This window comes from Bactrocera dorsalis, chromosome 6 (genome assembly GCF_023373825.1).
Source record: "Bactrocera dorsalis isolate Fly_Bdor chromosome 6, ASM2337382v1, whole genome shotgun sequence".
Classification (NCBI taxonomy): domain Eukaryota; kingdom Metazoa; phylum Arthropoda; class Insecta; order Diptera; family Tephritidae; genus Bactrocera; species Bactrocera dorsalis.
This window is the reverse complement of record NC_064308.1, coordinates 8970493-8997565: the sequence shown is the minus strand read 5'-3', so window position 1 is coordinate 8997565 and position 27073 is coordinate 8970493. Positions and strand designations below refer to the sequence as shown.

At 37.1% G+C, this 27073-nt stretch overlaps 1 protein-coding gene across 2 annotated transcripts; it reads right to left on the bottom strand.

Moving 5' to 3' along the window:
* Positions 1-14245: 14245 nt before the first annotated feature.
* LOC125779119 (uncharacterized) lies at positions 14246-17113 on the bottom strand. Of its 2 annotated transcripts, XM_049459692.1 has the most exons (3): positions 15261-17113; positions 15010-15194; positions 14246-14948 (listed from the first exon to the last, which is right to left on the bottom strand). In XM_049459692.1, the coding sequence occupies exons 1-3, from the start codon at positions 15894-15896 to the stop codon at positions 14483-14485; spliced, it is 1287 nt and encodes a 428-aa protein (XP_049315649.1). In that variant the 5' UTR covers positions 15897-17113; the 3' UTR covers positions 14246-14482. The 2 variants fall into 2 exon arrangements, with proteins under 2 accessions (XP_049315649.1, XP_049315648.1); XM_049459691.1 differs by having other exon boundaries at positions 15010-17113.
* Between the last annotated feature and the right edge of the window lie 9960 nt (positions 17114-27073).

The following is a 27073-nucleotide window of genomic DNA, read 5'->3' as shown; positions in this document are numbered from 1 at the left end:
CGATATCGGCCGTTCCGACAAATGAGCAGCTTCCTAAAAAGAAAATGACGTTTGCAAACATCGTGACAAACTTAATATACTCTGTTTAGGGTATAATAATACATACTACATACATACATATGTATATCCATATCTTTAAACGGATTAAACATAACGAACGAAAAGCAAATTTATTTTTATATAAGCAGCCGTTGTCCTGCGTGAAATTATGTGTTTTGAAATGTAAAGAAAGTTGAATTTATCATTTCATTTTTTTTTTTCAATGTAACGTAGCTTGATAAACCACATTTCTTGGTTTCTGTTCCGCTGTACAGAAAAGATGGTTTTAATACTCGTGAGCACGCCACGTATAGGGTGATTTTTTAAGAGCTTGATAACTTTTTTAAAAAAAAAACACATAAAATTTGCAAAATCTCATCGGTTCTTTATTTGAAACGTTAGATTGGTTCATGACATTTACTTTTTGAAGATAATTTCATTTAAATGTTGACCGCGGCTGCGTCTTAGGTGGTCCATTCGGAAAGTCCAATTTTGGGCAACTTTTTCGAGCATTTCGGCCGGAATAGCCCGAATTTCTTCGGAAATGTTGTCTTCCAAAGCTGGAATAGTTGCTGGCTTATTTCTGTAGACTTTAGACTTGACGTAGCCCCACAAAAAATAGTCTAAAGGCGTTAAATCGCATGATCTTGGTGGCCAACTTACGGGTCCATTTCTTGAGATGAATTGTTGTCCGAAGTTTTCCCTCAAAATGGCCATAGAATCGCGAGCTGTGTGGCATGTAGCGCCATCTTGTTGAAACCACATGTCAACCAAGTTCAGTTCTTCCATTTTTGGCAACAACAAGTTTGTTAGCATCGAACGATAGCGATCGCCATTCACCGTAACGTTGCGTCCAACAGCATCTTTGAAAAAATACGGTCCAATGATTCCACCAGCGTACAAACCACACCAAACAGTGCATTTTTCGGGATGCATGGGCAGTTCTTGAACGGCTTCTGGTTGCTCTTCACCCCAAATGCGGCAATTTTGCTTATTTACGTAGCCATTCAACCAGAAATGAGCCTCATCGCTGAACAAAATTTGTCGATAAACACATTTCGAACCGAACACTGATTTTGGTAATAAAATTCAATGATTTGCAAGCGTTGCTCGTTAGTAAGTCTATTCATGATGAAATGTCAAAGCATACTGAGCATCTTTCTCTTTGACACCATGTCTGAAATCCCACGTGATCTGTCAAATACTAATGCATGAAAATCCTAACCTCAAAAAAATCACCCGTTATATCTGTGAAAAATACAGCACTTCCACACTTGGCAAACCAAGTTGTGTCCTGTTGATTGTCACCTCAAATGCAATTTGCACTGGAAGCGGAATACGTTTGAATTGAAATGGAAAATCATTGGAACTCAAAGGAATTCGTAGAATCAAGCATTCTGCCCCTTGTATTCGATAGGTGCGTCACAATCAGTCAGAATCCATTACACAGGTTCGGCGCATGCAGATTGCGAAACATAATAACAACAGATCAAACTTTGAGACGCAAATGATGCGGTGGCATACTAAGCCTCTCCAAAGAATTTAGAAATTCCACTGGATAATTCAAGGCGTCGTCTTCTTTGTCCTTGGCAATCGATCGATTTATATGAGCGCAAGTCTCCATCGGTATTTTTGACAGCTAACATTGCGCGGGCACTTAAGGAATCGTAGTTACGATAATTTGGACAATGTTCGGATAAACATTCGTGATGAGTTTATCTTTTGTGAATTGATAAACGGCGAATGGAATTGATATCAAACCACCGGAAGTATCAACCGGAATTTACCCGTTTCCAATTTTTTGCGAAGACGATGTAAAATGTCTTCGGCAATATCATTTTTGTTCGGTGGCTTACTTCTCCAAAACTTGCACCCACCGTACCATTCGCAATAACTCAAATGAAGTTGAACCGCGAACATTAATCGAAGGTAGAAACAATCGGCGTTTTTCGGGTGGATTGTGTAAATTTGTTCTAATGCATTAGTTGAGAACACACCTGGATGTCCATCTACTGGTTGGCCTTGCTTTCTACGTAACTATTCGACAATGTATTCCATGTATAATATCAAGGTATTTTCGAATAGAGCAATGTTCTCACAAACGCATAACTGACGAAAGTTGAGAAAAAACTCGTCAGTGTTAATTGTGTTGCTGGCGATGTTTCCACTGGCTACACTGCATTACCTGGGATGAAATACGCTCTTTGGCCATTCTCCAAATTAACTGCGAGACGCATAACAGTCGGAAAACGTTCAGGAATTGCAAAAGTAAATATCCTATAAAGCGCTTTATTGCAGTTCACGTATCGACCGTATCGTTCAAGACCAGTACCGCCATGTTGCTTCATTTGGTGGCGTACTTACAAACGTATTTTATCGATTACACCAAACTGCAATACTCAACATTGATATGAGTTTTGAATGTGAATTAGACAACAGTGGAGAATATAGTACGATCCATATGTTGTCAACTTCGATATTCACTCTTCTAAATTGAATGCTGAATGTTCTGCCATTGTCGTCTGGTGAGCGCTGCCGATAGAGTGGATATCCATCATTTCTAGTTTGTGTTTCCGAAAGTAAAGCACGTGGATACTGTTTCGTGCATTTATAGTCAGACATACAAATCGAAGTTGGATTGTGGTGTCCGCAAGGTCCATGAACCTTGTTGGTTTTTATCACATGCATCTTTCTTAGCTTCAGGAATTTCCGCATGATTAAATGATTTCATCAATTTGATTTGGTGTAACCACCATCCACCATCCAAAGAAGAAGAATGTGTGCGTGCGGCAAACCTCTCTTTTGTCACTCAACAGAGTACATCTAGCATCTAACAGCACCATATATACGTTGCTTCAAGATAAAGTCCATCGAAGCTGTTGCTTGAAATGTCTTGCTGTGACGTCGTGACGATCGCTTGCTAATTGACCGCGATTCCTAATACCGCACTTATGGCATCGCATCCTGGGAGTACGCGGTCATATGCCTTGGGCTGCTAATGTAAGTTGATGCCAAAAAGAACGCCGATGAATTGATCATTTTGTGTGCAACACATGTTATGTTTTTCACTGAATAATTTTCAAAAATTTTTGTATCAAACGACAAATTTGAACGATACAAATAATTGAGAAACAAAACAAACAAAATTGAAAAAAAATTGTATGGAAAAAATTAACTTTTTGAAATATTCCAATTTTCCGACTTTTTCTCAAGAAAAGCATAAAGATTCTTTTATTTCTAAACCTTCCCCGATCCCCACAGAACATTCTCTGAAAATTTCATCAAGACTGGTTCAGTCGTTCTCTTAGCGTTACGAATAAACAAACATTCATTCGTTTGTATGGAAAAAAGAAAAGTGCTGTTTTTAGGGGGTTTCCGGCAAGTATTCGAATTTTTCTTGCCGTAAAAACCATCTTTAAACCTCAACGAACATTTAGAAAAAAGAGTTGGCCAAATTGGTCCAGGCGTTGTTGAGTTATGCGCTTACCAACACATTTTGCGATTCATTTTTATACTCTCGCAACAAAGTTGCTAAAGAGAGTATTATAGTTTTGTTCACATAACGGTTGTTTGTAAGTCCTAAAACTAAAAGAGTCAGATATAGGGTTACATATACCAAAGTGATCAGGGTGACGAGTAGAGTTGAAATCCGGATGTCTGTCTGTCCGTCCGTCCGTCCGTCTGTCCGTCCGTCCGTGCAAGCTGTAACTTGAGTAAAAATTGAGATATCATGATGAAACTTGGTATACGTATTTCTTGGCTTTATAAGAAGGTTAAGTTCGAAGATGGGCAAAATCGGCCCACTGCCACGCCCACAAAATGGCGGAAACCGAAATCCTATAAAGTGCCATAACTAAGCCATAAATAAAGATATTAAAGTGAAATTTGGCACAAAGGATCGCATTAGGGAGTGGCATATTCGGACGTAATTTTTTTGGAAAAGTGGGCGTGGTCCCGCCCCCTACTAAGTTTTTTGTATATATCTCAGAAACTACTATAGCTATGTCAACCAAACTCTATAGAGTCGTTTCCTTCAGGCATTTCCATATACAGATCAAAAATGGAAGAAATCGGATAATAACCACGCCCACCTCCCATACAAAGGTTATGTTGAAAATCACTAAAAGTGCGTTAACCGACTAATAAAAAACGTCAGAAACACTAAATTTTACGGAAGAAATGGCAGAAGGAAGCTGCACCCAGACTTTTTTTAAAAATTGAAAATGGGCGTGGCGTCGCCCACTTATGGACCAAAAACCATATCTCAGGAACTACTCGACCGATTTCAATAAAATTCGGCATATAATATTTTCTTAACACCCTGATGCCATGTACGAAATATGGGTTAAATCGGTTCCCAACGATGCCTTTTTCCAATATAACGCTATTTTGAATTCCATATGATGCCTTCTCTGTATGATATATACATTAGGAACCAATGATGATAGCGGAATGAAACTTTATACAAATACTGCATTTGAGCAGAGGTATCCCTTGTGGAAAAATTGTCGTGATCGGAGTATAACTTTTCAAGGTCCCTGATATCGAACTCGAAGAACTCAGTGCCTAACCTAATTTTTGACCGAAAATATCGGTAAATCTCCCAGATAATGAAATCTCGATTATCACTTTATCATGCGAGAGTATAAAATGTTCGGTGATACCCGAACTTAGCCCTTCCTTACTTGTTATATATAAGATATATATACATATCCGTATAAAAAGGTGTGTATTTTAGGCCGGGTCGATTTGTGGGGACGCAAAAAAGTCGCCCATTGCTCTATGAAAATCATATTCTAGGGATCAAAATAAGATACTTTGCCGAAGGAACCATACCCCCAAAACGAATTTTGATGTCCCCCAATTTGAATCGAACTTTTGGGTAGGGGCAAATTTTGAAAAATCCCACTTTGACCCATTTAGAGTGCTCCAATCGAGTCCAAATGTATGGCCGACCCCAGCTAACTTTGGACGGCCGATCCACCCATGCCAGTGGCACACCCCCTAGAACTCCCCTGGGCGGTTCCCCATACAACCATTTCAAAAAATCACCATTTTTGGTGATTTACATAAAAAAATCAGCTAAATGGCTATGTTTTTTCTTTATTTTTATTTATTTATTTATAATAATATCTATTTTTTCTCTTAAGAAATTTATTTAGTCAGAATAGACCAGAAACAATTATGTTTGCCCTGAAGATCGCAAATGATCCTAAACTAACAATAGACAATTGTGTTTGCCCTTGAAAACACTTATGCTTAAGATATGTGTACATACTGTCGGTATGTACAGTAGATTAGTGTTAAGACGTGTGTATGCACTCAGCATGTGGTGCATACATAAATTAGGATAAGGAATGCTATAAATAAAGGAGCTCTGGGCAACCAGAGCCGAGTTCTATTTAAGAACCGAAACCCTACGCGTCTTACTTTGCAATTACCATTTCATTCTTATTACCTCAAAAAGTTTACAATGAATCCACCATCCTCTACACCGCAAGATGAAGCAACTACATCAACAACTATCGAAAACCCAATTAGTCATATACCCAAGCATGATGTTACTGTTTTTGGTGTGTCTACTGATTTGACTGATCTTAATTTATCAACCCATCTGGATATCTTGAGATATTTTTTTTTACTTAAGCGAACGTGCTAAAACAGAACAAAAAAAGTTTTCACTATTCAAGTACAAGATAAGTTGATTGGAATTTGGGAAAAACTTGGTATGGAATAATGCTGAAAAAAAGTGTATGTAATAAATTGAATAAAATGCTTGACAAATATCAAGAGCAAATCAAGAGAAGAAACAACACCCAAGAATTTACAGAGTATGTAAAATCTCTGGAAACAATTTTTTACATTGGAACATGTAAATGCGATTTGAAGGCAGCTCCATGTGCATGCGGCTGGGTTCCCGAACGCCTCAAAGAGTTCATACACGATCAACATAATCAGAGAAGACTAACAATGAATGCATTTATGATAGAAACTGAAGAGCAAGGAGCAACGTCTATGTCATCAATGCCAACATACCAAGATCCCGATGATTCAACATACGCACCGCCACCGGTTCAAGAAGATATGGATAGAAGCACAAAGATACACAGGGAGATACGATTGTTTTAACTTTGCCTTGGTATGTGACAGATTTGGTGTGCCTGACAGAGTAGCATCAGCATTGGGAACCGCTCTTTTGCAAGATTTTAAAATTAAAGATAAGCATGGGAAACCTCTCATCATCGATAAATCGAAAGTTCGCAGAGAAAAAGAGAAATGCAGACAAGAAGTGCTTCGCAAACGGTTAGATGATACCAATTTGTTAGCGTTTTCATTCGATGGCAGAAAAGATGATACTTTAACAATAGATAAAATTGATGAGAAGTATCATACTAGGATGGTAAAAGAACCTCATCTTGTTATTTTGAGAGAACCCAATTCTGAAGTGATTGGTTACGTAAGGCTGGAACATGAAAGCGCTGAATACAAAACAACCAAATTAAATGGTTTTTTCAACGATAAAAATATATCACTGGATACATTAATTGGAATATGCACTGATGGTGAGCCAACAAACACTGGCCCACACGGTGGAATTATACGACGATTCGAATTGCTGTTAAAAAGACAATTGCATTGGTTTGTTTGCCTTCTACACTTCAACGAACTTCCGTTTCGTCATTTGTTTGAAGCTTTAAATAAATCAACCAGGAAAACTGAGCCGTCAAATCGAAACTTGTGAAACTCTTCCGGAAAGTTATTGCTATCACTAATTTATTATAATTGTCAACCATTTTTAATTATTTTATTATTATATATTTTTAGGTGGTGGACGGCTTCCAGAAAATTGAGTTGCAAAATATGCCCCTTGCTCCAGAAAAAAAAGAATTTTCCACCGATTCGAAGTACTTATACGACATGGCCCATACAATTTCTAGCAGCGTGGTTCCGGTGGATCTGGCTAACATCAAACCAGGGAAAATTGTACATTCTCGGTGGCTCACCAAGGCCGCTAGATTATTGCGATTATATGTGACAACGGAAAATTCAGATGCAATTTTAAGAATTCTGTTTGAATTTATAATTAAATGTTATGTGCCAATGTTACATACATTATCAATACTTATCAAGTATTACAGTTCCGTCATGTACGGCAGTGAATTATTTTTCAAGTTCATTGGTTGGTCACGATTTCTAGAACCTCGCTTACGCAAAATTGTCAATCAAGTAATTAAAGATAATTCATATTATGCGCATTCGTAAAATATCTTGTCATCAATGTTGTTTGATGATAGGAAAGAAAAGCGCGGCTGTGCCATCAAGAAAATTCTACGCTATCGAACCGATGTTGACGAGCCAATGGAACTTAGAGTTTATAAAAAACCAGATATAAACTTTAATTGCACAAGTTATACGGAAATGATCAATTTGAATGATATAAATATCGTATTTGAACCACCATTCACGCGAAGCATTCCGTACGATACATTGAAAGAATATTTAAATCAAGATGATCCACCGTTTAATGATCTAAAAATTCCATCACACATACAAGGAACGGAACGACATGTTCAATTGCTAGCTAGCGTTTCCAAACGGGTTATACCGGAAAATGTAGAGGCTGTTATGGCGACGACATTAGAGAGCCGTGCGAAATTGCCCAGACTTGAAAGTAAAAGACTTCAAACAATATTTTTTTAAAATTTCTTTTCTATAACTCACTTAAATTAATTTTTTCATTTACATATGTTCTGACTAAATAAATTTCTTAAGAGAAAAAATAGATATTATTATAAATCTATATCTATATATATAAAAATGAATGCCATTTTTCGTTGTGACTTTATAACTCAAGAACGGGCTCACCTATCCAAACCAAATTTTTAGGCTTTGTTTGGACTATTCAGTAGATGGTTTGTGTTTCGAAATTTTAAGAATCGGATACCTGGGTCTCGAGAAATAGGCCAAAACGTGGACCCGGGTAACCCTAAGATGTGTTTGTACAATATGGGTAGCAAATGGAAGCTGTTGATGATTTCTATAGTATAGAGTATTTTTGATGCCGCTCCGTAACTAGGGTCTCGAGATATCGGCCAAAATGTTTCAAAAATTTCACCACACATATGTTACATTTTTTTTATTTAACTCGTACCTAATTGGAAAGCTAAAAAGCGCTCAATGTATGGTGAAATTATTTTTAAAAACACACCAAAAGCCCATTTGTTTGGTCAGATTCATCCCACTCAGCCAGCGGATTATACGTTTTCATATTAACATACATACATACATCAATAATAGTTTAATCATTTACTAAACGATTTGTTACCTACTTAGCTACGCTCTTTCGCTCTCAAAATTTATGAACTTTCGTCTTAACTAGCATAGTTATTATTCCCACCTACAAACTTACTTGCATTATATTTATATCACCATGTAGGTATGTATGTAGCAGGCAGATCGACAAACAAAAAGACATCGAACTATATTACAGTGCATTTATTTTGCATAGAGAAATACTTGAATATTTTGTTTTTTGTAGGTATATAGAGCTTTGAATCTTATCATTAAGAAAATTCAAATTAGGAGAATATATGACATTGGAGTGTAAACATCGCTGGAGCGTTTTCTTTGGCCCCATACGTTCAGTAGTGTCCGAAATTACCGCGGTGCAATATTATTAGTTATTATATATTTTTTTAATTAATTATTGAAGTTTGTGTGAATTTATGAAAAAAATAAATATAGCGCAAAGCGAATTTCCGAGCAAAAAACGGTAAGTTTTGTACTGTTGAAGTGAATTACACGAATGTATGTGTTCCCTTATTTGAAAAAACATATGGTGTACCACTCTTAATGTAGGCATTTTTTTTAATTTAATTTATTCTTTTTTAATTGAAAGAAAAATGCCACGACCCACATGAGGAAATATAGGTCGGCGAACGCGTCATGCAAATGCTACGGCATTACAAAGGCGATCACAGACTCCAGATGAACGAGCACAAGCTAATGCATCGCAGCGTGAACGAAATGTACGAAATAGATCTGTTGTACCTGAAATTATGCGTGCTGCTTTTAATTACAACCGTCAGATTAATTACAGTATGTACGGATATATCGGAATAATGGACGCAATATGTCCACATTGTGATGCGGCTAAATTTCCAGGTGAAACGCCCGGCATGTGTTGTGCTAATGGCAAAGTGAGATTGCCCCCATTAGAAACTCCACCTGAAGCATTGTCTTCATTAATTTTTGGGAATTCTGAAAATTCGAAGCACTTTTTGAGTCATATTCAACAATACAATTCGGCATTTCAAATGACTTCTTTTTGTGCTCCTAACATTATTAGAGATAATTTTATGCCGACGTTTAAGGTAAATACTTAAACAGGATTGTCCCAATCAATCTGAATCATAAATGTATTCTATAGTTTTAAAAATTATTATGCAACATATATGTAGAAAGGGAACATAGAAGCGGACAGAAATACCAATAATTACATCCCTGACGGTTTGACCGAACTTGGCGAAACTAATTAAACGGACCCTAACACGGACAAGAACATATGACAACAGCACAGTCGAAGTCGAACAGCGCGGCGAGTAACACTTGACGTTTAAGTAATAAGATTGTTTTAAATGTTTAAAAGTTAAGCACGAAAACTGAAATTGTTCAAATAATAAGATTGTTTTAAATGTTAAAAGTTAAGTTAAACTGAAATTTCAAACCAAAACTGTAATGTTGAATATAATAAAAAACAATAAAAGACTATTTTCTACAAAATTGGTGTCAGAAGTGTGACGCGAACATTAATCGCGATTTCAGTGACAAGTGTATTCAACCATACATATGTGCATTATTGTGTGCCAATCATTAAATTCGGCGAAATAATTTTAGTTCTTGTTGTGCGTTCGCGTAGCGTTGGCCGAACATTGAACGTTATAAGCGTATGTATGTAGTCAATTTCAAAAGAAATGTACAGAAACGCTAAGAAGTCGTTCCTACGTTGAGTTGATGCTGTTGCACGTAGCTGTTGCTGTGGTTGCCAAGCCAAAAGTCGAAGTTGTTGTAGCTGCTAGCTAAGTGTTGTTGTTGTCGGAGTTGCGAAGCCAAAAGTTGAAGTTGTTGTAGCTGCTCGCTAAGTGTTGCTGTTGTTGGAGTTGCGAAGCAAAAAGTTGAATTTGTTGTAGCCGCTAGCAAAGTGTTGCTGTTGTTGGAGTTGCGTACAGTTGAGCCGTGTTGGATGTGGCTGTAGCAGGGTAGCGTCAAATAACGGAACTATAGTAGTAATTTTCCGAAGCGTCGTTGGACAAAGTGGTGTGATTCGAGCGAAAAGCAGATAAGTACAGTAGATCAAGTTAAATAAAAAACAAACAAATATTTTAACTGTAACAAATGAAAACGTAAGCTTTAACTTTCGCTTTTATGTTACATTTTTATATATGGTGTATTTTTGTAAACCAAAGAAAAAACTTTTAGAGTGTTTTTAAGAATTTTTGTACATGACGTATTGTATGCAGTCTAGTTATCTGGTCATGAATTTTTAAATTTTATGTGACTCAATTTTGTCTGTTATTTTACACTTCGTAATTAATTTTTCACAAGCCGTAAAATTTACTTAAAAATTTATATGTTAATCCAAATTCAATTTTGTTACTTTGAATAATAATATTAAAATATTAATGTGATTTCTTTGTAAATTTCAAAATATTTTAAATCTAAGTATCTCTTATATTGTAACCAATAACCAGTAGGACAAAATGAACAGAGACGAAATTTTAAAGTTGACAGTTAATGGACTGAAAGACAAATTGACTGAGCTAGGACTTAAGGTTACAGGACGAAAGACGACATTACAAGATCGACTGCTTGAATATTTCGGTCAAAGTGTAGATATTGATGATGACGATAATGAAGGTTCCGAATACGGCGATGTTGGTTCATCACCACCAAGCATGTTCAACACGAGGTACACAGTCGTACGCTATTCACTTTACGTGATATGCAGGATTCATTAACATCCTTTAGCGGATCGGGTTCTCCTTCAATGGAATGGTTAGAAGATTTTAATGAAAATGCAGAAGCGGTCAAGTGGAACGCGCTGCAAAAGTTCATATATGCGAAACAGCTATTAAAAGGTGAGGCAAAATTATTCAGACGTAGTCAGCGAGGCATTACTAATTGGGAAGGTTTAGTACAAGCTTTACGGTCAGAATTTGGCACTATGGTATCAGCCATTGAGGTACTTCGTATGTTACGTAGCCGTAGGAAGCGTTATAATGAAGACTTTAAAGAATATCTATATAGTCTTATGGAAATCGGGAAACAAATTAGAATAGATGATTTAAGTATAATTGAGTATTTTATAGAGGGCATTCCTGATACGAGACAAAGTAAAAGTAATCTTTATCAAGCGAAAACTTTATTCGAACTAAAAGAGCAAATACGGGTTTACGAAAAAGTCCGAGCTGGTCGCCAACAAGCAACTAGTTCAAGTTTAGATCAGTTGAAAGGTAAAGATGTTGGTTCGCAAAATCAAAGCGGACAAAACGTAAAAAAATATTGTTTTAAATGCGGAAATAGTTCTCATATAGCAAGAGATTGTAAACAAACACAATTTAAATGTTTCAAATGTGGACAACCTGGACATATTGCAACTAATTGTCAAGGTACCAAAATTAGAGTCAAAACAGAAACGGGTAGCGTAAATACAATAACCAATCAGCCAGTTCAAAAGATGAGGGAAATTGGAAGATGCATTTTTAAAAACTTGACTTATAATAATGTAACCTTTTCGGCATTAATCGATACTGGATGTGATGTTTGCTTAATACGGTATGACACTGTATTACTTTTGAAAGGAAATATAGAATTAAACGATGATAAGCGGTGTTTAAAAGGTATTACCGGTAGTATACTTCATACATTGGGTAGTTTTAGTATTCCTGTTAAAGTTGACGAGTTGAAAGTCGATGTTATTTTCCACGTTGTTCGGGAACGAGATATGGTGTACGCTGCCATCATTGGCAATAATATTCTCAAAAACAATTTATTTGCAGGACAGTCGACAACCAATCGTCATGACATTACTGCGCGTGTTTTTCGGCAAAAATGTAAAGCAATTATGGAAATTATATGTATTTGGGGAGGTGCGTTGCCATATGCACTCCATTGAGTGGCAGAAAAGGGGATTGCCGCACGCACATATACTAATTTTGCTGGTACATAAAGTAACTCCGGATCAAATCGACAACCTTATATCAGCTAAAATTCCTAATCACACTGCTGATCCTGAGTTATTTCAAGTTGTCGTTAAAAACATGATACATGGACCGTGCGGTGAACTAAATATGAATTCACCATGTATGATTGATGAAAAGTGTTTGAAACGATACCCAAGGCAATTTACTTCAAACACAATAACGGGCAATGACGGATATCCGTTGTATCGACGTAGATCACCTAATGATAATGGCAAAACGGCAACCATTAGAATGCATAACCAGGAGGTTGAAGTTGATAATCGTTGGGTGGTTAAGTATTGTCCATTATTATCCAAAATATTCAACGCTCATATAAATGTGGAATATTATAATTCTGTCAAATCCATTAAATATATTTGCAAGTATGTAAATAAAGGGAGCGATATGGCTATTTTCGGTGTTGCTGGTGAGAATAGAAATGATAAAATTACTCAGTATCAAATGGGTCGCTAAATTAGTAGCAATGAAGCTGTCTGTAGGATTATGTCGTTTCCAATGCACGAAAGACATCCTGCGGTTGTTCACTTGGCTGTATCTTCAAGAATTGAGAACAGTCAACGGTCATTTGTGTGAAACATACCGTGAAGCATGCCAACTTTTGCATTTGTTGGAGGATGATGCTCATTGGGATTCAACACTTCATGATGCATCTATTTCGGCTCATCCTCAACAAATACGAATGCTGTTTGCCGTTATATTATCAACATGTATGCCATCAAATCCACTTGAATTATGGAACAAATATAAACATAGTATTGCAGAAGATATTTTAATTCGTATGCGTCATCATGCAAGAAATCCTGATTTGTTGATAACTTTGGAAATGTACAACGAAGCTTTGATAATAATTGCAGATATGTGTCTACGGATTGCAAATAAAATATTAGTACAATTGGGTATGACCGCACCAAATCGTGACATTCATGATCTGTTTGATCGTGAATTGCAACGTGAGTAGGAATTCAATTCTAATGATTTGCATTTATTTGTACAATCGAATATAACCAATATGAATATTCAGCAAAAACATGTCTATGACACAATCATGCAAGCCATTTCCAATAATGCAGGTGGGTTATATTTCTTGGATGCACCTGGTGGTACAGGCAAAACGTTCGTTATATCACTGATTTTAGCCACTATTCGATCGGAACAGAAAATTGCATTGGCACTTGCATCTTCGGGAATTGCTGCTACATTATTAGAAGGTGGTCGGACAGCACACTCTGCATTAAAATTGCCATTGAATGTACAGGTGAATGAAACTCCAACTTGCAATATTTCAAGAAATCCTGCTATGGCAAAAGCTCTGCGATTAACGTCAATTATTTTATGGGATGAGTATACAATGGCGAATAAAAAATTACTATAAGCATTTAATCGAACAATGCAAGATTTACGTGGTAACCAACAGCTTTTTGGTGGTGCTTTAATATTACTGTCAGGGGATTTTCGACAAACATTGCCTGTCATTCCTCGGTCAACTCCTGCTGATGAAATAAACGCCTGTTTGAAGTCATCAGTTCTTTGAAGATATGTACAAAAATTGACACTGAACATTAATATGCGTATTCACCTACAAAATGATCCAGCTGCCCATGAGTTTTCAAAACAATTGTTACAAATTGGTGATGGCAAAATACAAATCGACAGAACCAACGGATTGATCATTGTACCGAACAATTTTGGTACAATTACGAAATCGATAGATGAATTGATTGGGATCCCTACAAAAAGCTGTATATCGAAATTCTTTTCGTACAAAATTCTGTAAACTAACGTCGCGAAATTCTGTAGTGACAAAATTCTGCATTTACAAAATTAAGTATTTACAAAGTTCTGTAAAAGCGAAATTCCGCACTGACAAAATTCTGTATTAAAAAAATTCGGTATTGACAAAATTCAGTATTGAAAAAATGGTGTATTGACTAAAGTCTGTTTTTTATTTGATAATTTCATGTGCCAAGTGATATTTATACAAAGAAAGATAAATTAGAATTTTAAGTCCAAAATAACAATTCAACAAACAAAAGACTTCAATATTAATTCAAACGTTAAGTACATATGTATGCAAAAAATTAGAAATGAGTATTTCAAGTACGGAAAAGTAGTACATATATAATTAGATTAAAAACAAATATTTTTTGCTATTCTTTTCAAAAAAGATACTTTTCCAATAATTACTCTTTTTTTATTATTCTTTTAATTTGTTTGTTAGATCTAATTGATCTTAACTTTTTTGGAAAAACTTCTCCATTTTCTACTCTTGATATTTGCGATTTCACATAAATCATCTCTGCTTTCAAGTTAGCTATAAGTTGATAAATACCGCAATTTTTTTTCCCTACAATGACATTAAGTCGTCGGTGCCAAGCCTCTACACTATTTTGAGTTCTAGGAAACTGACTCGTTTCTACATTCCTATGCACTGACCAAAATGTCGGCTGATGTTTTGGTGGTGCATCAAATTTACCAATGTAGTTCCTTTCAAACCAATTTGCGAGTCTCAGCATGTCATAATCATCTAAAATACTACAAAGACTGTTGTAGTATTCCGAGATTTCATCGGGAGGAACAAAAGCTAGGCTTTTCAGCATTCGAACTTGCAACGAAAAGTTCTCATAATTTCCATATTTTTTAACCAGTCTAAAAGCAATGAAAGTAAATGAAGATTACGCAGATACATTTATTAAATGCAGACAATCACCTTTCTTTTTGAACTTTTCTCCAGATTATTTGACTGAAGTGGAAAAAGCAGCCACGCAAATCTGTGCCCGGGAAAGAATTTCTTAGCGCCGATATCAGTCCAACTTCAAAATCGCTGATAATTCTTTCTGGTTGAAGATTTTCGCCGTACTCGGATGCGATTCGGAACAATTCTTCAAATAAAACCTCGTATAGTTCTTTGGACTTGTGGCTCATAAGGCAAAACACGAGGGGGAATGTTTCACCTTCCACTATGCCATGAATTGTAAAGAGCTGTCTCATTATTTTCGGGGCAACGTAAAATGTTCCGTCCACAATCCAGCAAGAACTCTGACTCAGAAACTTTAAACACGACTTCGTACCACAAATAATTACACATTCATTCCTCTCTGTGAACTTTTCCACCAATACAAATAATTCTCCTTCCAGAGTATATAAATTTAAAGGAATATCTATGTCCTCCAAAGTTTGTGGTTCTCGAAAACGAGGTGCTTCCTGCCTTGATCTTCGAATTCTAGCTTTTTGGGCATTCCGGGATGGTAAATAGTCCCGACAGCTCTGCTCTGCTTCCACTGTAGCTCTTTGTATTATCTGACTTGGCGCTAAGTGACTTCTCCGAGCCATGCGCTTTACTTTATTATTAATTGTTGCAATTGGTAACTCATTGGGAGCTGGTTCGTGGCAATGGTCCGCGGGTTGTTTAACAATAACGTGATTGTTCGCCAACACCTTTGTTACAATTCTGGACTTGCACTTATATTTTAATCTTTTAGAACACGCCCAATTACAAGTTTCCATTTGAGTCTTTCTTTCAAAATAATAAAAATAGCCGTTTAAGAACAATTTCTTTCCTCCTTTATTGGAAGTTATAATTTGTATTTGTGACATAACGAATACATATTTTAATGAAAAAATATTGAGCAAATACGACACGTTGCTTTCACAATTCTTACGACAATGAAATCAATTAAAAAGAAGTAAAAGCAAAGCAGAGTTAATTAGAAATTCAAACAAAACCAGGTAGGTTATTCTGTATTTACGTAATTTTGTAAATAAAAGCACTTTTGTGCTTTTTTATAAAATTTTTTGTATTTCTTATCATTTATTTACAGAATTACGTAAATACAGAATGTTGTCAATACAGAATTTCGTCAGTACAGAATATTTTTTACCGAATTTTGAAATACATAATTTTAGATACAGAATTTTATAATACAGAATTTTTAAATACAGAATTTCGCATACAGGATTTTGTAAACAGAATATTGTATAGTACAGCATTTCGTACCCAACCCGAATTGATTGAATGTGTTTTTCCAAATATTCTTCAGAATTACAGAAACCATGATTGGTTGAGAGAACGCGCCATTTTAGCACCGAAGAACATTCATATCAATGCCATTAATTTTCACATTCAAGCAAAACGCCCAGGCGTAGTCACGACACATAAATCAATTGACAGTGCTATGAATCAAGATGAGGCAATGAATCATCCAACTGAATTTTTAAATTCACTAGAACCGGCTGGTATGCCACCGCATTGCTTGAATCTGAAAGTGGGTTCTTTGATTACATTATTGCGAAATATTAATCCACCAAAACTGTGTAATGGCACCAGATTGGCAGTGAAAAATGTATTGCCAAATTTGATTGAAGCTACGATCTTAACTGGTAAATCAAAAGGAGAAGTTTGTTTAATACCGCGTATCCCTATGATTCCAACTGATATGCCATTTGAATTCAAACGATTGCAATATCCTGTGCGTTTATCATTTGCGATGTCCATCAACAAAGCTCAAGGGCAAACACTTAACGTTTGTGGTGTGAACTTGGAGGAATCATGTTTTTCACATGGCCAACTTTATGTTGCCTGTTCCAGAGTCGGTACCCCCAGCCGTTTGTTTATTCATGCTCAAAATGGAAAAACAAAACATATTGTTTATCCAAATGTTTTGGATAGCTAGCAAATAATGAAATATATTTTTTTTATAAATGAGTTTGATTTAATATTTCACTTTATACGTAGCGAAGAACGTACCGGGCCGCTATAAATATTATATGTATTCATTGTATTGCTTTCAAAAAATCATAAAGTTCTGCTTATCTGTAACACCACATTCATTGACTGTTAGGCGGTACAAAGTTCGCCGGGTCAACTAGTATAATTTATAAACATTTGTTTTTAGTAGAACTAAGATTGCTAAATAAAGCAAGAGGAATTATAGCGTAAAGAGAAATTTCAGCAAACTTCTCATATTTGCTTATCAAATGGCAGGGTTTCATTTCCTCATAATTGTTAGCACATAATTGTGAGTATCATACAAGTGTAAAAAAAAATTTTAAATATACTTTTCTAACTTATAAAACTTGCAAAAAGTGTAAATTGTGAGTTTGCTTAAACGTTTACAGTTTAATTAAATGAATTTAAAGTGAAAAATGTGCATAAAGTGTGTTAAATGTAGTGATACAGCTTGTTCAAGTGTTCGAATTTTTGAGCTTTAAAGTCGAACAACTCGTTAACTTAGTGTCTGCATTACCTTTTGACATTGCATTGGCTGACGACAGTCTTCCAAATATATTGTGCACTCCTTTGCACTTAGAAAATAATGATTGTTTATTTTTTAATTGCTATAGTTAGTAGTAGCAGTAATTATATAATTAAGTATTTTCGATGAGCTGCCAAAAGTAATATATTAATTTATGACTGCATGTCTATTAGTCCGTGCAAGCTGTAACCTAAGTAAAAATAAAAATCCTATTGAAACTTGGTACACATATTTCTTGGCACCATAGTTCTTTTTTTTCAATATGATTTTATTTATTGGATCTGCATTTTTTTAAGCCTAACAATAAGTTATAAAATCTTGAATCTATTCAAAAACTAGACAGACTCAATCAAGTGATTGAGCTGTTTTGGTGATACGTTGCCCTTTAATACGCAGGCATATCTCTTCTTTTAAGGCGTGTTTGCTCGCAGGAATGTACCAAAGCATTATTCAGAGGGTTTAGATGATATAGATATATATTTAATTCTGCTGACTTCTATTTCTTTCCAACATTTGGTTTTGTGATTTGATTATCTCTTGAATTATGATTTGCATTAAAGCCATAAATTGTGTCATACATTGGATAAGGTTGAAAATCATAGTTTCAACGCTGCCATTTGGTTGGTTTTTGGTCAATTGCATCTGTGCAGTATTGCTTTCATCACGTTTGCGTAGCTCCCTTGTGGTGTAGCGTTGTCTATGATTTACTGGTTTTGAAATATGGACGGGGATTTCAATATTTTCATTAGGAGGAATATTCAACATTTGGTTACGATGTGCTTGAATGCCCTGTGACAACTTCGATTTCAAATTTTAATAGTTAGCAGTTATTTAAATCCTCTTTTTTAAGAGTACATTTTGAAGTTGGATGTAGATCACCACACACAACACAGACACTGCGTAGAGTGTAATATGCTTTCGTATGTCCATACTATTGACAGTTTGTACATTGTACATTTCTTTTATGGGCTTCCTCAACGGTGATTCTGTGATGGAGTAGATATTTTAAATTGTGTTATGTATTTCATGTTTCTTTAGTTGGTAAGAATTTGGCATCAATTATATTTTGAACATTGCCTGTGGTACTTTGTTTTTATTAAATATTTACATATATTTCCAACAGTTTTAATACCAAAATCGCATTCTTCTAATGCTTCTTTGACTTCACTAGAGTCTACGACGGACTCTATACCCTTAATTACACTTAGAGCTTTTCAGCTGATACGAATAATAATTCTTGTTTTTATTTGACAAAAATTTAACTATTTCCATAAAAGTTTTCTCAGTGTAGCACTGAATTTTTGAATGATCTATGTAGTCTTTTTTCAAAGGCACTATATGAAAATGTTTAGTACCTACAATTCCACTTAATTTCGCAACAGAGTATCACTGCTCTGCTCGCGCAAATACAAACATACATATTAGGGTGTCCGTTATTTACCAAATTGATTATTTTTGACGAGACGCCCCTTAAACTTTTAGTTTTCCATCTAAAAAAAAATATCAGACCATAAAAAGCCCTTAATTTTCATAATAAACCTTGCCCCAAACACGATACATTTCCCCTTGAATTTACATGGGGTTTTGCCACTTTTTACAATTTTTTTTTCTCTGGAACTTTCTCGTTTGTAGGAATAAAAAAGTCATATTCTTATACAGAATTGAATGCTCTACAAAAAACGTCCGGACAATTTTTCGATATACTTACCCCTTTAAAAGTTATTCAAGGTTAAACTTCTGGGTAATTTCTGGAATTTTCGAACTTTTACGGCAAATTGAAATTTTTTTTTGTAAAATTCAATTGTTTTGTTCGTAAAATTCAATTTTGTTTTTGTTCACACTGCTAACTATTAAGATTTGAAATCGAAGTTGTCACAGGGCATTCAAGCACATCGTAACCAAATGTTGAATATTCCTCCTAATGAAAATATTGAAATCCCCGTCCATATTTCAAAACCAGTAAATCATAGACAACGCTACACCACAAGGGAGCTACGCAAACGTGATGAAAGCAATACTGCACAGATGCAATTGACCAAAAACCAACCAAATGGCAGCGTTGAAACTATGATTTTCAACCTTATCCAATGTATGACACAATTTATGGCTTTAATGCAAATCATAATTCAAGAGATAATCAAATCACAAAACCAAATGTTGGAAAGAAATAGAAGTCAGCAGAATTAAATATATATCTAAATCATCTAAACCCTCTGAATAATGCTTTGGTACATTCCTGCGAGCAAACACGCCTTAAAAGAAGAGATATGCCTGCGTATTAAAGGGCAACGTATCACCAAAACAGCTCAATCACTTGATTGAGTCTGTCTAGTTTTTGAATAGATTCAAGATTTTATAACTTATTGTTAGGCTTAAAAAAATGCAGATCCAATAAATAAAATCATATTGAAAAAAAAGAACTATGGTGCCAAGAAATATGTGTACCAAGTTTCAATAGGATTTTTATTTTTACTTAGGTTACAGCTTGCACGGACTAATAGACATGCAGTCATAAATTAATATATTACTTTTGGCAGCTCATCGAAAATACTTAATTATATAATTACTGCTACTACTAACTATAGCAATTAAAAAATAAACAATCATTATTTTCTAAGTGCAAAGGAGTGCACAATAATTTGGAAGACTGTCGTCAGCCAATGCAATGTCAAAAGGTAATGCAGACACTAAGTTAACGAGTTGTTCGACTTTAAAGCTCAAAAATTCGAACATTTGAACAAGCTGTATCACTACATTTAACACACTTTATGCACATTTTTCACTTTAAATTCATTTAATTAAACTGTAAACGTTTAAGCAAACTCCCAATTTACACTTTTTGCAAGTTTTATAAGTTAGAAAAGTATATTTAAAAATTTTTTTTACATTTGATAAGCAAATATGAGAAGTTTGCTGAAATTTCTCTTTACGCTATAATTCCTCTTGCTTTATTTAGCAATATTAGTTCTACAAAAAACAAATGTTTATAAATTATACTAGCTGACCCGGCGAACTTTGTACCGCCTAACAGTCAATGAATGTGGTGTTACAGATAAGCAGAACTTTATGATTTTTTGAAAGCAATACAATGAATACATATAATAAATATTTATAGCGGCCCGGTACGTGCTTCGCTCCGTATAAAGTGAAATATTAAATCAAACTCATTTATAAAAAAAATATATTTCATTATTTGCTAGCTATCCAAAACATTTGGATAAACAATATGTTTTGTTTTTCCATTTTGAGCATGAATAAACAAACGGCTGAGGGTACCGACTCTGGAACAGGCAACATAAAGTTGGCCATGTGAAAAACATGATTCCTCCAAGTTCACACCACAAACGTTAAGTGTTTGCCCTTGAGCTTTGTTGATGGACATCGCAAATGATAAACGCACAGGATATTGTAATCGTTTGAATTCAAATGGCATATCAGTTGGAATCATAGGGATACGCGGTATTAAACAAACTTCTCCTTTTGATTTACCAGTTAAGATCGTAGCTTCAATCAAATTTGGCAATACATTTTTCACTGCCAGATTGCCATTACACAGTTTTGGTGGATTAATATTTCGCAATAATGTAATCAAAGAACCTACTTTCAGATTCAAGCAATGTGGTGGCATACCAGCCGGTTCTAATGAATTTAAAAATTCAGTTGGATGATTCATTGCCTCATCTTGATTCATAGCACTGTCAATTGATTTATGTGTCGTGACTACGCCTGGGCGTTTTGCTTGAATTTGAAAATTAATGGCATTGATATGAATGTTCTTCGGTGCTAAAATGGCGCGTTCTCTCAACCAATCATGGTTTCTGTAATTCTGAAGAATATTTGGAAAAACACATTCAATCAATTCATCTATCGATTTCGTAATTGTACCAAAATTGTTCGGTACAATGATCAATCCGTTGGTTCTGTCGATTTGTATTTTGCCATTACCAATTTGTAACAATTGTTTTGAAAACTCATGGGTAGCTGGATCATTTTGTAGGTGAATACGCATATTAATGTTCAGTGTCAATTTTTGTACATATCTTCAAAGAACTGATGACTTCAAACAGGCATTTATTTCATCAGCAGGAGTTGACCGAGGAATGACAGGCAATGTTTGTCGAAAATCCCCTGACAGTAATATCAAAGCACCACCAACAAGCTGTTGGTTACCACGTAAATCTTGCATTGTTCGATTTAATGCTTATAGTAATTTTTTATTCGTCATTGTATACTCATCCCATAAAAGAATTGACGTTAATCGCAGAACTTTTGCCATAGCAGAATTTCTTGAAATATTGCAAGTTGGAGTTTCATTCACCTGTACATTCAATGGCAATTTTAATGCAGAGTGTGCTGTCCGACCACCTTCTAATAATGTAGCAGCAATTCCCGAAGATGCAAGTGCCAATGCAATTTTCTGTTCCGATCGAATAGTGGCTAAAATCAGTGATATAACGAACGTTTTGCCTGTACCACCAGGTGCATCCAACAAATATAACCCACCTGCATTATTGGAAATGGCTTGCATGATTGTGTCATAGACATGTTTTTGCTGAATATTCATATTGGTTATATTCGATTGTACAAATAAACGCAAATCATTAGAATTGAATTCCTACTCACGTTGCAATTCACGATTAAACAGATCATGAATGTCACGATTTGGTGCGGTCATACCCAATTGTACTAATGTTTTATTTGCAATCCGTAGACACATATCTGCAGTTATTATCAAAGCTTCGTTGTACATTTCCAAAGTTATCAACAAATCAGGATTTCTTGCATGATGACGCATACGAATTAAAATATCTTCTGCAATACTATGTTTATATTTGTTCCATAATTCAAGTGGATTTGATGGCATACATGTTGATAATATAACGGCAAACAGCATTCGTATTTGTTGAGGATGAGCCGAAATAGATGCATCATGAAGTGTTGAATCCCAATGAGCATCATCCTCCAACAAATGCAAAAGTTGGTAGGCTTCACGGTATGTTTCACACAAATGACCGTTGACTGTTCTCAATTCTTGAAATGATTTTGGGCCATTCGCGTTAACTAATAACAATCTCAAACAAAACACTCAACATTGTTTGGATGTACTGTATATATGTGGTGGCAACCACATTACCAAAATGCAGCCCTGACGAATTTCCTTCATTACTGACGTTTCCACTGTCCTTCGTGTCAGCGCCCGCTTTGTCTGTAATGCATACAGAAGATATCCGTCTTCTATCTTTTGCGCTTGCTAAGCACACACGTATTTTAACGACTCGCGCAACTTAACCAATTCCTATATAACCAAGTTGAGAAACGAAATAAATAAAAGTTTTTAATTAACCACTCGACATAAGTAGATCTATTTAAGTGTTGCAATTAAGTAATCGCTTCAATTGGTGACCCCGCACGTTAGGAACATTTCAAGCAGCCATAACCTAAATTAACGCTGCAATCGCACTTTCAACGCCACATTTCAACGCAAAATGTCTCTGGACGACTCAATCAGCGCTCCGTCGCAATCAAACATTCAGATTTCTAGGGAAATCTTCTTCAAAGCTCCATCATTTTACAGCGAAAAACCTGCGTTGTGGTTTGCGCAACTCGAGTCGCAATTCAGAATGCGGAGCATTCTAACAGAAGTCGACAAATTCCACGTGGCCGTGCCTTTAATTGACACTAGATCAGCCTCCACAGTCGAAGATATAATTTTGGCACCACCTATTACCAATCCATACAGAGAACTTAAAGAGGCACTTATTGCACGCTTCTCAAAATCTAAAGAAGCTAACCTTATACAATTAGTGGACGGAGAGTGCCTAGGTGACAAAACTCCATCTCAACACCTGCGTCATCTCCGTAGTCTCGTCCCGGACATTGATGTGGAAGTTCTCAAGGCGCGATGGATATCACACCTTCCTCCCCAAATGCGCGCATGCCTCGTCATACAGGAACAGGCTGATCTCAATAAACTCGGGGCTGCAGCCGACAAGCTTCACGAGGTGATTAAACCGGCCGGCATAGCAGCTGTTTCAGACCTGGAGACGCATGTAGCAGCCTTGGCAGAACACCTAGCAGAAATTTCAGCCATCGTAGCGCGCTTACGTGAACGGACCGTTCAGCAACGGCCTAGATCACATAGCAGATCTCGCGTGCTACCAGCAACTTCATCCGGAGGGCTTTGCTGGCACCACGCCAAGTTTGGCTCCAACGCGCAAAAATGTACAACCGGATGCAAATACGAGGAAAACTTCAACAGGAGTCGTTAGTAGCGGCAGTCGACTCCCCTGCAGCCTCATGCCGCCTTTTCGTAAAAGACCTGTCCACAAACGTTTAATTTTTAATCGACACAGGCTCCGACCTCTCAGTTTTCCCGTACAATCAATCAACTCGTTTTCAGAAACCACTCAATTACCAACTCTATGCCGCCAACGGCACAATTATCAACACATACGGATGCGCCTTTAAAACCCCCGATTTTGGTCTTCAAAAAGAATTAACCTGGCGTTTTGTCTTAGCTGATGTTCCACGACCTATCATCGGAGCAGATTTTCTCAGCCATTTCGGTCTCATCGTTGATCTGAAACATAAACGCATAATAGACCAGAAAACTCAGTTATCTTCACGGGGCAACACCCCTTTTGTTAAGTCGTATTCAATCAAAACTTTACAAATTGATCATTCAACACCATTTTGGAAATTACTTTCAAAATTCCCTGACGTAACCAAACCAGACGGCCTACCAAAATTCACCAAACACCAAACTCGACATTATATCAAAACTACGGAGGCACCTCCTGTCACAAGCAAAGCACGAAGACTTGCACCTGATCGTCTTATCATCGCTAAGGCAGAATTTGAAAAAATGATTAAGATTGGCCTCGCCCGGCGATCCAACAGCCCATGGGCATCACCGCTACACCCGGTGCCAAAGAAATCAGGAGATTGGCGCCCTTGTGGGGATTACAGACGCCTCAATGATTGGACTATACCCGACAGATACCCCGTCCGTTATTTAGAAGATTTCGCCGCCACTCTATACACAAAAAAATATTCTCTACTATTGACCTCGTCCGCGCCTTCAACCAAATCCCGGTCGCTCCGAAGGACATTCCCAAAACAGCGATTATAACCCCGTTCGGATTATTTGAATTTCCATTCATGACCTTCGGGCTTCGGAATGCGGCACAGACGTTCCAACGTTTCATGGACGAGATCACCCGAGATATGCCATTTATCTACGCCTACATTGACGACATCCTCATCGCTTCAGACAACGAAAATCAACACATGGAACACTTGCGAACCTTATTTCAACGCCTACAAGTCGTTGGGCTTACGATAAACGCCGCAAAGACCAAACTCGCACAAAGAGAGGTCGCATTCTTGGGCCACACAATTTCAGAAACAGGCATCAAACCACTGCCTGAACGAATATCGGCAATTTTGGACTTCCCCAGACCTTCAACAATTAAGAGCTTATGCTCCTTTTTATGTACAATCAATTTCTACAGAAAATTTATTAAACATGCTGCACAATTATTAGCGCCTTTTAACAAACTTTTGGAAGGATCCACCACCAAAAGCTCTCAACCTGTCGCATGGACCCAAGAACTGGAGACCGCCTTCGGATGCTGCAAAAACGCTCTGGCCAGGGCCACACAGCTCGCTCACCCTAGCAGCGACGCAGAGTGGGCTATTTCCACAGATGCGTCACAACACGCTGTCGGCGCTGTTTTGCAGCAGAAAATTGATAACTCATGACAACCACTGGCGTTTTTTAGCTGGACGAAAAATCGTCCGAGGGGTCGACATACGATCGCGAATTACAAGCCATATACGAGTCTGTAAAACATTTCAGACACATCTTCGAGGGGCGGCACGTAACAATTTTTACGGACCATAAACCACTGGTTCACGCTTTTAAACAGCGTTTAGATAAGGCATCCCCTTGGCAGTTCCGCAGACTTGACCTCATCTCGCAATTTTCCACTGAAATCAAACACGTTGCAGGCAACGAAAACATCGTGGCCGACACTCTATCTCGGGTAGACGCAATTTCAACCGCCGTGACACTTACTGAGCTCGCTACACAACAAAAAAACGACAATCAGCTTCAAGACATAATGGAAAATACCAACTCATCATTGAAACTCCAACGAATTTTATATAAAGAACCAGATATAGAGCTATATTGCGACGTTTCTACCGGGAGATTACGCCCTTACGTGCCAGCACCATTAAGAAAACAAGTTTTTAGTCGTTGCATTCTCTGGCACACCCAGGACAAAGAGCCTCCAGAAAACTTATCGCAGAGCGCTACGTATGGCCATCTATCAACAAAGACTGCCGAAACTGGGCAAAAACTTGCATTGCGTGCCAGCAAAATAAAATAACGAGACATAACATCTCACCCATATCAAACTTTGAACAACCAACCCAACGTTTCCAGCATGTTCACGTCGATTTAATAACTTTGCTTCCATCAAAGAGGCATCGATACTGCCTTACTGCCGTTGATCGCTTTACCCGATTTCCAGAAGGCATACCGCTAGAAGACGCACGAGCCGACACTGTGGCACGTGCATTCATGCTGAACTGGATCGCCCGCTATGGCGTGCCAGCCAGAATCACTTCAGATCAAGGTATGCAGTTCCAATCAGATCTTTTTAATAAACTCAATAACCTCCTAGGTGCAAGAAACATCGTAACCACGGCTTACCACCCACAAGCAAACGGCCTCGTTGAGAGACTTCATCGTCAGCTTAAAGAAGCATTACTCTGTCACAACGAGTCGTGGTACGACGCTCTACCAGCCGTCCTGCTGGGGCTTCGATCGGCCTGGAAGGAGGACATCGGGGCTACCCCGGAAGAATTAGTTTACGGCGAAACTATTCGCCTACCTGGAGAATTTCTCGCCCCTCACGAGACCTCAGCGCACCTGAACTCATAAAAGTTCTGCAAAACCACTTCCGTGGACTTACACCTGCAGAAATGTTACGCCACACTAAGTATCGCTTTTTTAAATTCAGGGACTTGGATCACACTAGCCACGTTTTTTTCCGCCGCGGACAAATTTGGTCCTTCATTTTGCCATCCATACGACGGCCCATACCGAGTCGCGGCCCGATACGCCAAGTATTTCACCGTTCATATCAATGGAAAAGACATCCCAGTTTCTATCGATCGTTTGAAACCGGCGTGCATCGTAGCGATCAAGGAACACTCGACCACTCGGACGCAGCAGGCCAAAACGCTAGAACGAGGGAAAAACAAAAAAACACGTTCATTTCGCAACCTAATTTATTTCACAAAGAAGGGGAGACATGTGGTGGCAACCACATTACCAAAATGCAGCCCTGACGAATTTCCTTCATTACTGACGTTTCCACTGTCCTTCGTGTCAGCGCCCGCTTTGTCTGTAATGCATACAGAAGATATCCTTCTTCTATCTTTTGCGCTTGCTAAGCACACACGTGTTTTAACGACTCGCGCAACTTAACCAATTCCTATATAACC